The sequence below is a fragment of the Trichechus manatus genome, unplaced genomic scaffold (assembly GCF_000243295.1).
Source record: "Trichechus manatus latirostris isolate Lorelei unplaced genomic scaffold, TriManLat1.0 scaffold00100, whole genome shotgun sequence".
Classification (NCBI taxonomy): Eukaryota; Metazoa; Chordata; class Mammalia; order Sirenia; family Trichechidae; genus Trichechus; species Trichechus manatus.
Window position 1 is genome coordinate 439,045 of NW_004444036.1, and position 11,517 is coordinate 450,561.

At 41.6% G+C, this 11,517-nt stretch overlaps 1 protein-coding gene across 2 annotated transcripts in view; it reads right to left on the reverse strand.

The window, feature by feature from the left end:
- The window catches only part of CTPS2 (CTP synthase 2), a 124,175-nt gene that overhangs the window by 73,454 nt on the left and 39,204 nt on the right, over window positions 1-11,517 (reverse strand). For both annotated transcript variants that reach the window (XM_004382813.1, XM_023737248.1), the window contains exons 9-12: window positions 6,634-6,722; window positions 5,200-5,294; window positions 2,208-2,270; window positions 2,070-2,113 (exon numbers count right to left, since the gene is read on the reverse strand). In XM_004382813.1, coding sequence (XP_004382870.1) covers window positions 2,070-2,113; window positions 2,208-2,270; window positions 5,200-5,294; window positions 6,634-6,722 — 291 coding nt within the window. The remainder of the gene's footprint in view (window positions 1-2,069; window positions 2,114-2,207; window positions 2,271-5,199; window positions 5,295-6,633; window positions 6,723-11,517) is intronic.

Consider the following 11,517-nt stretch of genomic DNA (forward strand, 5'->3'; position numbering starts at 1 on the left):
AGAGATAATTTTGAAAGCAGCAAGAGAAAAGCAAATTATCACATATAAGGGATCCTCAGTAAGATTAAGTGTTGATTTCTCCTCAGAAACTTTGGAGGCAATAAGGCAGTGGGCTGACATACTTAAAGAGCTGAAAGAAAAAAACTGTCAACCAAGAATTCTATATCTGGCAAAACTGTCCTTCAAAAATGAGGGCAAAAATAAGACATTCCCAGATAAACAAAAGCTGAGGGTGCTTGTTACCACTAGACCTGTCCTATAAGAAATGCTAAAGGGAGTCCTTCAGGTTGAAATGAAAGGACACTAGACAGTAGCTCAAAGTGATATGAAGAAAAAAAGATCTCCAGTAAAAGTAATTTCATGTATAAATACAAAGACCAGTTTTATGGTAGGTTTGTGTTATAACTCTACTTGCTATGTCCTACATGATTTAAAAGACAAATGTATAAAAAATAATTATAAATTTATGTTATTGGGTACATAATGTATAAAGATGTAATTTGTGATAACAACAACATAAAGGGGGAGAAATGGTAAAGGAACAGAGATTTTGTGTTATTGATGTTAAATTGATATCAATTAAACTAGATTATCACACATTTAAGATGTTAAATGTAATCTCCATGATAACCACAAAGAAAATATCTAATAGGCAAATGCATAGAGATAAAAGTTTATTAATGCTTACCAGGGACTGGGAGAAGAGGGGAGTGGGGAGTTATTGCTGAAGGGGTACTGAGTTTCTGTTTGGGGTGATGAAAAACATTTGGAAATAGATAGTGGTGATGGCAGCACAACATGGTGAACATAATTAATGTCACTGAATTGTACACTTAAAAATGGTTAAAATGTCAACTTTTTAATGATATATATATATATAAAACCACAATAAAACAAAATAGAGAAATGAAACACTGATATATTCTACAGCATGAATGATCCTTGAAAATATTATGCTACAAGTGAAAGAAGCCAGTCAAAAAGGCCCACATATTGTATGATTCCATAGAGACAGAAAATAGATTAGTGACTGCTTAGGGCTGGGAGAGATAGTGGGCTTGGAGGGTGATGGCGAAGGGTATGGGTTTTCTTTTTGGGATGATGAATATGTTCTTGTGGTGATGGTTGCACAACTCTGTGAATATACTGAAAACCACTGAATTGTACACTTTAAATAGGTGAATTGTACGGTATGTGAATTACATCACAATAAAGTTGTTACCAAAATAAATCACAGTTGTGAAGTGTGTGCTCTGTTAGGGGCAAGTGTAAGGCACAGGGAACAGAGGTAGGGAAAGAAAAAAGGTAGGAAAGGCTCCCAGGATGAATAGAAAGTTGCTGGTAACCAGGTTGGTTTGTTTGTGTTAATGAAATTCTTCATTGGTCTTATTGAGGTTTCAGGGGAAGAAGGTTGCAGGAAGGAGGGCATCTCAGGTACAGGGAATCTCAGGATATGTCTGAGAAACTAGTTCAGATTGTCCAAAAATAAACCCCAAAGCATGGGAGGAACAGGGATGCCATGAGATAAATTAGTCAAGTGGCAGGCGACAGGACACAATAGCCTTTGGTGTCCAGCCAAGAAACTTGGACTGGATATTTTAAGTGAAAAGAAATCAGTGGAAGATGAGGAGCAGCTGAAGAACGGTTATCACTTCTGTTTTAGAAAAGTAGACGACCGCCAATGTGGAAAAGAGACAGACGGGGATGAGCCTAGAGACAGAACAGCCCATTTATTTATATTGGCTGTTATAAATTGTTGTCACAGCCAATTTAATCCTTTGCTAAACATTAGGCTTGAAAGCTGCTGCAAAGAGAAATCAGTCCAGGATTGTGTCTTCAAGGCATATCCAACAAGATGAATTACAGAGAACAGGGCAGTTTGATGTAATAATAATAATGATAATGTATACATATACATACACACACATTGTATGTATACATACATATATAACTTTAAATGTTCTGGTGCTCTAAGGAAAAAAACAAACAATCATAGCCCTTTATGAGTTTAGGCAAGAACCAGAAACAAAATAACAGTGACAGACCCAGAAAGAAAACAAACCACTTACCAGAGGAATGGGAGTATTTGGATCAAATTCTGTGGAATCAGCATCTGGGGATTAAGAAAAGAGTTCAATAACTCACCAATATTGCTGAAAATTTGTGTTTTGTTTTAATAAAAGGCTATTAGTAAACTTCGGCCTTACCTTTCCAGTTAAGGCAGTTTCTTGCAAACTCGATCACTGCTAGCTGCATCCCAAGGCAAACTCCTATTTTAAAAAAGCACGTATAAAAACTAAATGAACACTGGCAGTTCCTCAAAAAGTTACTTAAAAACAGAATCACCATATGACCCAGCAATTCCATTCCTAGGTATATACCCAAGAGAACACAAAGCAGCAACACAAACAGAAACTTGTACACCAGTGTTCATTGCAGCACTATTCACAATAGTCAAGAGGTGGAAACAACCCAAATGTCCATCAACAGATGAATGGATAAACAAAATAGGGTACATATACACAATGGAATATTTCTCAGCCATAGAGAGAAATGAAGTCCTGATACATGCCACAACATGGTTGAACCTTGAAGACTTACACTGACTGAAATATGCCAGACACAAAAGGACAAATATTATATGATCCCACTTACAGGAAATATCTAGAATAGGCAAATGTATAGAGACCAAAGTTTATTAGTGGTTACCAGGGGCAGGAAGGAGGAGGGAATGGGGAGTTATTGTTGAAGGGGTACTGAGTTTCTGCTAAGGATGATGAAAAACTTTGGGAAATGGATAGGGGTGAGGGTTGTGCAGCATGAGAAACGTAATTAATATCACCAAATTGTACGAGAAAAAATGGTTGAAATGGCAAATGTTTTGTTCTATTTCACCACAATAAAAACAAGTGAATAAACATATTTTGTGTTTATTTGTATTTTCTGTTCTTGGTTTGCTGTGTCTCCTCCATCTAGAAGAGTAGGACTCTGTCTCTTCTGTTCACTGCTTTATCCTCCGCACTCAGAGCACTCCTGGGCAGACAGTACGGAAGGGGTTTAGACTACCAAGAAGCAACCTAACTTTCCGGGTTGAGGAAAAAGGAATGCTAGGGCAGAAAAGGAGAAGGGCAAGGGTTCAAGAGGCAAATTCTGCCTCCTTCCAAATTTGTCCCCACATCGAGGTATATGTGTGGGTCGCAGGGCTCTCCCAGAGTGCCTTGCTCCTTCAGAGACTACCTAACAAAACCCCAACTCAAGAGTCTTCTGGGCTGAGACATCACACACAGCCTCACTCTTCTCAAGGCAATTCCATACCCCTAAACATGGGCTTTGCCTGTGGGCAGGCTAGGCAGGCTGAGGGCTAGGATCTAAGGAGCGCCCACAGTGAGCAGTGGAGTAAGGAGTCTGCTAATCCACACAACACCCCTATAATGTTCACAGAATGAAGAAAAGCAGCAGCTGAGGGGAGGTAGCACCTCCACTGTGGATGTTAGTGTGGTGGAGAGCAGGGAAGGGAGACATAAAATGGTACTGAATAGGGTTCAATAATGGACCAAGGCAGAGACCTGTGAAGACCTAGGCTGTTGCCACAAGGATATCCCATAATCCATCTCTTCATTCAATGTGGGCTCACCATGCACCGGCACACGTCAGGTTAGAGATAAATCAAACACACATCTCCTGAATTCGGGAGCTCACGGCCTATGTGTGTGTTTGATTCTCTCCACTAAACAAATACCAAAGAACATTCCAGATGTTATTATAGACATATACAAGGTATACTGGGGACACAAAGGGGGAGGTAATCAATACTAGTGGGCACGCCAGGATAAAAGTCGATGAGCATGAACAGCTGAGTGCTCTGGGGGAACTTCAGAAAGTTCCATATGGCTAAGACATAAAGAGATGTTGTGTTCAAGACAAAGCTAAAGAGTTGCAAACGATTCTGTACAGTCAACAAAATTATCTGAAGAACCTAACCAAGTTAGACAGCAACCATGCAAGACTACTTCAAAAGAAAACAATTGCCCAGATGAACTTAGATGGGTAAAACAAAACAAGGTATCGAGGTAACTACTCCTGGTTTCTCCGGTAAAAACAGACCCCAAATTGGGAGCATCTAGAGAACCAAAGAGCAGGCAATGGGGAAAATGAACAGTCTGCTGATACTAAAAAGGAACCAAGCCAGTGCACTCTGTTCATAAACCCAGCAAATAGAGCCAAAGCGCAGTGGGAAACACTGCCTCTCCCACTCCCCATGTTGCCTGGAGCCCCAGCTCCTGGACTGCCCCGAACTCAACGTTCCACGTCACCTGCTTTCAATGGCACAGAAGCCATGCATTGCAATTTCAACGAAAGCATTCAAAAACCAGAATCTACCAAATTTAACAGAGTTGTTCCCTGTGAAGTTAAATGGTCTTTCCAAATGTGTTTTCTGTAAGGAATATATAAATTTCAATTTAAACTTTTTTTTTTTTTCTGATTACAAAGAATATTGTGGAGTTCTGCTGACTGGTTCTTTATTCGAGGTGGTGAGAGGATGGGTTAGGGCGGGAATTGGAAAAGTTAATGGCAGGTGCGGGAGTCCCTGGGTGGTACAAACAGTTAATGTACTTGGCTGCTAACTGAAACTTTGGAGGTTTGAGTCTACCGAGAGGCACCTCAGAAGAAAGGCCTAGTGATCTACTTCCAAAAAATTAGCCATTAAAACCCTATGGAGCACAGCTCTACTCTGACACATGGTGTCATCATGAGGCAGAACTGACTTGGAAACAACTGGTTAAGGGCAGGTGCAGACACTGACTTCTCCCTGCCTGTTGCTATACAACCAGAACAGTGATAAGTTCTTCCAGCAGATCGAGAGTAGACAAACATTTTCTGGAAAGGGCCAGAGAGGAAATATTTTAGGCTTTGCAGGCTGTAGGGTCTCAAACTCTGCTGTTGTACTGCAAACGTAGCCATAGATGATATGTAAACAAATTGGTGTGGCTGTGTTCCAATAAAACTTTATTTATAAAAACAGACTGCGGGCCAAATTTGGTCTTCGGGCTATAGATTGTAAACCTCTGTAGCAGACTATCTGGTGCCTGAACTTTCAAATCTGAGTTCACACTTTTCACTCTCTTGTTAAGTGTCACCCCTACTAGGTGTCAAAAATCTAACACATTCACAGTTAGGATGATTAAACATGAGTTTTACCTAGAAAAGGAACCTTCTTTGTCCTTGCCCAAGAAATCGCCTGGAGTTTTCCCAATGTTCCTCTGATTCCGAAGCCTCCTGGCACAAGAATACCACTGTAATGGACACAAGATGAGGATAAGTTTGCCAAGCCTCTCTTCCCAGCCTCTCTTTTCAGCCGTTCATGCTTACTGATCCCCAATCTAACACTTAGCGCAATCACTGATGAATATGTTTGAGGTCTATTTTCAGAACTAACTGCATGATTTCACATCCTGAACTTTCTTCTTGAAATCCTCCCAATGACATAAAGAAGCTACAACACTTTCTCACAAATGACCTGGATATATATTGTCTGGTAGGACTTTGTGGCATCTAAGCATAGTAACTGAGAAACCTAATTCAATTAAAAATGCCACTAGGAGAAGAATCTGAATCAAAATAGGCTAAGGTTCTTTTCATGGGGGCAGTGTCAGTTCAGTGGTAGAACTCTTGCCTTCCGTGCAGGAGATCCGGGTTTAATTCCTGGCTAATGTACCTCATGTGCAGCCACCACCCGTCTGTCAGTGGAGGCCTGCGTGTTGCTACGATGCTGAACAGGCTTCAGCAGAGCTTCCAGACTAAGATGGACTAGTAAGAAAGGCCTGCTTCTGAAAGTTAGCCCATGAAAACCCTATGGATCACCACAGTTCGATCTGCAACCGAACATGGGGATGGTGCAGGACCAGGCAGTGTTTCGTTCCATTGTGCGTGGGGTCGCCATGAGTCGGGGGCCAACTAAATGGCAGCTAATAACAAGATTCGTTTCAAAGCACTATCATAAAAATGCTAAGATCTATTACATAATCAGAAAGAATTAAACTGGTAAAATCAACCTAAGATTTCAATCGCCAATTAAAGTGGTGGAGAATGAAAATTTCCCGGCTAGAAGAGATCTTAAGAGACCTTCTAGGCCAACACTCATTTGACCGAATTCAAGAGAAGAACCAGGGAGGGTGATGCTTCCCTCACGATACAATGCTGCCCCCAAGAGTTCTGCTGGTTACTTACAAAATAAAACCTAGCAGCAAAGGATGTGGCAAAGATAACACACTCAGGAGGGATGGGTTCTCATTCTTGTACTTTAACTTTTTATATGTAAAATGCATTTCTGCATCTCTCAGTAGGTTCAGATCTCCTATGTGAAAGGTCAAAGTTCAGCGCACGTTCTCTCCCATACCATATCCCCCTCCTCGCCAAATAAGCCCATTCCCAGTGCACGTGCCACTGACATTAAAATGAAACGTTTCAAAGTGAATGCGGTGTGAAGGCAGCACAGCCATCTGCAACGACCACAGTATCCAAGCTCCCCCTCAAATGCACAAAAATCAGTCATTGGGGTTAAATCTAATCATTCTGGGAAAAGCACACTGGCATCCCCCAGCTGTCTGGTGTGGGCGATTCCTGGGTACTCACTCGGCTTTGCATATCTTCTGCCACGCTTCGTGGAACTTCACAGGGTCTTCGCTTTCGGTGGCCTGCTCCAGGTCAACAGAGTCTATGTACTAAAAAACATACAACAGGTTAAAGGAACATTTAATTTAAAAAAAAACTCTTGAAAAGACTGGCACCATCTAACACTGACACGTCATTCAATAACTGCTTATTAAGCCAAACACTGTCCTGGGCACTGGGGATAGAAAGACACAGTTTCTGTCTTGTGGCTCTTAGAATCTTTCAGGGCTCCACACTACCGTGTGACAATGGCAAAGTAGAGAATGCTGCGAAATACCGAGGAGTCACACCTTATCTATACTCGGGCACTGGAGGAAAAAAGGGAAGGAGTGACATCAGAGAAGATTCTCTGGGGGAGGTGATAGCCAAGAAGCTGAGCCTGGAGGATGAGTAGAAGCAAATGAGGACGTGTGCACTTATGTTGGGAGGAGGGTGAGGAAGGTGTGTGGGGGACAAAGGAGGAGGGGAGCCATGTATGAAACCTCAGGCCAAAGTGCAGCTGGTATGAAACCCCAGAGGAAAGAAAGTGGTGGCCACTCTGAGACCCTCGGAAGAGGCTCCACCCATCTAGAGACCTGATTCGCTGGGAGGAGCAGGGTGAAGGATGAGCCATGGTAGAGTTTGCACTTGACACCACTGGAACGTCTTGAGTAACGGGATGACAGGAACAGAGAGCTGGGTACTTTAGAAAGATCTCTTGGGGTATGATGTGAAAAATGGAGGGAAGACTGGCGGCTAGAAGCCAGTGGGGAGGCTGCTGCAGTAAGGCAGGCCAGATACACACAGAAACAAACTGGGCTGTAAAACAATATGACTAGTGCCTGAAGAACTTAATTCATCTGGTTAGTCCACTAGAAACCTGGATCCAACATACATGTAATGAGTAAATATGCTCCAGGCATTGCCTAGATCTGGGATCAAGTCAATTTTGACTCACAGTGACCCTATATGACAGAGTAGAACTGCCCCTTAGGGTTTCCTAGGCTGTACTCTTTATAGGAGCAGATCACCAGGTCTTTCTCCCGTAGAGCCACTGGTGGGTTCAAAGCCAAGTGCTCAACCATTGCGCCACCAGAGCTACTTCCAGGGGCTGGAGGGAAGGGGAAATAGGAAGTTTCTGTTTGGGTGATGAAAAAGTGTTGGAAATAGATAGTAGCGATGGGTGCACAAAATGGGGAATATAATTAATGCCACTGAAATGTACACTCAAAAATGGTTAAAGTGGCAAATTTTGTGTTATATATATGTTACCACAATAAATAAAAATTTTTTAAAAAAAGAATATGACAAGCATTGAGCACTATTCACACTAGCCAAAAGGTGGAAACATCCAAATGTCCATCAACAGATGAATAGATAAACAAAATGTGGTACCATACACACAAGGGAATATTAGTCAGCCAGAAAAAGGAACAAAGTACTGATAAATGCTACAATATAGATGAACCTTGAAAACATTATGCTTAGTGAAAGAAGCCAGACACAAAAAGTCACATATTGTATGATTACATTTACATGAAGTATCCAGAAAAGGTAAATTCAGAGAGACAGAAAGTAGATTAGTGGTTGCCAGGGGCTGGGAGGAGGGGAAAATGGGGAGTGAATGCTTAATGGGTATGGGGGTTTCCTTTCGGGGTGATGAAAATGTTCTGGAGCTAGACAGAGGTAGTGGTTGCACAACACTGTGAATTTGCTAAATGCCACTGACTTGTACACTTCAAAATAGTTAAAATCGTGAATTTTATATTATGTATATTTTACCACAATTAAAAAAAAAAACAAAACAGAATATGACAAGGCCATGATTAAAACAGTACTTAGTAGAGGCAAATGTCAATGAATTATAATAAATGAGTAACTATATACAGAACAGCCTCATATAACTATATTATTTTAGAATTTCTTTTGTAAAAATTACTATCTAAATATATCTTAAGATGTGAAATTTTACAGGCTTTAAAAAATTTGTGCTATAGCAATTTTTTTATGCTTTTTGTGTTTTTTCCTGGGAGGGGGTGGGAAGCTCAAGGATGGGAGGGACAGGAAGTGAAATATACCTTGAAAAGACAAAAATAAAAAGGGATTAGGACAGAAAGGACTAGAAAGAGGGCAGAGAAAAGTTGGATGGGTCCTAAACTGGTTTCTAAGAAGAAGTTACTAAATTTCTGGAACATATAAATGTATCTTTCTGCTCATTATATCTAGGTTTTACCATTTCAATCAAGATAATAAGGCTTGAGGTGGGGCCAAGATGGCAGAGTAGTCAGATGCTTCCAGTGGACCCTCTTACAACAAAGACCCGAAGAAACAAGTGATTCGATTATATATGGCAGTCTGGGGGCCCTGAACATCAAAGGCAGAGTTGAGGAACCAGACTGAGTGGCAGGGTGAGGGAGAGACAGTTTGGAAGCAGCAAGGAGTTGCCTGACCTAACCCAGCAAGAGCCTGAGCTCTTCAAGCCTGATCAGCTCGGGGGTAAGCAGTGAGGCAGGCAGTGGCCATGCACGGGAGGCGCCTTTTCCGCACTGGGAGAGACCCAGCAGCTGACAGTCTACACGGCCACACAAAACCAGTGAGAGGCAGCCCTTGATGAAAGATAAGTACTAGCGTACGGCTTACCGCGTGGATCAAAAACACCCCTCTTAGGGAAAAACCTCTCTCCCATTTACCTCCCTGCTCCCTGCTCTGCACGGGGTCCTGGACCGGCTTCAGCAATTGCTGAGTCCCCTGGGCCAGAAGTAGGATCCATCACACTACCGGAGCCATTCTCCCTGCCTTGGAGAGTGAACAAATTAACAAGGGAAAAAATAAACTGCCAGATACTAAGCCAGGAACCCAAGGGAGGCACAGCTCCTTTGCCTAGGCACAGGCATAAGGAATCCATGGACTTTGAGTGCCTTTCCCCCCAGCATCGACTTGTGTGGGCCCATTTCAACACCATAGGCCCTCATTACCGCAGTACAACAGGGTATATACCTGAACTCTAACTTCAACTGTTTCAGCTGTGAAGTGGCAGGTTTGTGACATTTGACACTGCTCTGCCCATTAAGCAGGGTCTTCACCTACCCACATCAGGGGCCTGAGGACTGGTGGCTCTACCCACGCCACCTAGCCACCTGAGATAGGTGCTCAAGAATAAGAGGTGTCCTCCAGTACTTACAGCCAACAGCATTAGGTGCTCATATTCTGGCTGCAAAACCCACCCACCTACGTGCTGTAGGGAACACGGACATGCACTCCTCCTGGACACTCAGGGGCGGCTGTCAGCCCCCTGCCTTGCTCAGAGTGTGTCCCTCTGCTGCAGCCAGATGCCTGTGCCCACACCAATCACCCATGCCTGTCTAGGACTGTGAGAGCCTACACCACACACTTGGTGGCCATCTACCTGAGCACCTGAGCTGAATCCATACAGGAGGAGTGGGTGGACTCCTGAACTCACATACCTAGTAACAGATCTAACCACCTGGTGACAGGACTTTAAAGCTTCAAAGGTGCCAATAATCAAACTAGTTCATACGAGCAGCCTATTTGGGCATATCAAAACAAAACAAGAAGCTAGGACACAGTAAACAAACATAAAATAAATAAATATAATAACTTATTGATGGCTTGGAGACAACAGTCAATATCAAATCGCGTAAAGAGGCAATCAATGATGGCTTCAGCAAGCTCCCAAAATAAAGAATCTAGAAATTTTTCAGAGGAGGAAAATTTCTTGGAATTAGCAGAGGCAGAATACAAAAGATTAATATACAGAACTCTTCAAGAAATTAGGAAGGAAATGAAGCAAAATGCAGAACACGCAATAGAGGAAATTAAAAAGATTAGAGAAGAGCATAATGACAAATTTAACAGGCTGCAAGAATCCATAGAGAAACAGCAATCAGAAATCCAGAAGATTAACATAAAATGTCAGAATTAGACAACTCAATAAAAAGTCACAGGAGCAAAATTGAGGCAATGGAAGTCAGAATTAGTGAGAGTGAAGATAAAGCAATTGACACCAACTTATTTAAGGAAAAATCATATAAAAGGATTTAAAAAAACGAAGAAATCCTAAGAATTATGTGGGACTTTATCAAGAGGAATAACCTATGAGTGACTGCAGTACCAGAACAGTAAGGAAAACAGAAAATACAGAGAGAATTGTTGAAGATGTGTTGGCAGAAAATTTCCCTGATATCATGAAAGACGACAAGATATCTATTCAAGATGCTCATCAAACCCCACATAAGGTAGATCCCAAAAGAAAGTCACCAAGACACATTATAATCAAACTTGCCAAAACCAAAGATAAAGAAAGAATTTTAAGAGCGGTTAAGGATAAGCGAAAAGTCATCTACAAAGAAGAGTCAATAAGAATGAGCTCGGACTTCTCAGCAGAAACCATGCAGGCAAGAAGGCAATGGGATGACATATATAAAGCCTTGAAGGAAAAACACTGCCAGCCAAGAATTATACATCCAGCAAAACTGTCTCTCAAATATGATGGTGAAATTAGGGCATTTCCAGATAAACAGAAGTTTAGGGAATTTCCAAAAAACAAACCAAATTACAAGAAATACTAAAGGGAGTTCTCCGGTTAGAAAATCAGTAACATCAGATTAACAACCCAAGACTAGAACACAGGACAGAGCAAACAGATTATCAACCAGATTATCAAAAAGGAAATCAAAGCTAAAACACTGAAAATAGGGAAACAGATGTCAATATGTAAAAGATGACAACATTAAAACAAAAAAGAGGGACATAAAAAATGTAGACATAGATTTTTCATATGGAGAAGAAGTCAAGGCAATATAAAGAAATAAAAGTATGGTATAAACTTAGAAACTAGTGGTAAAT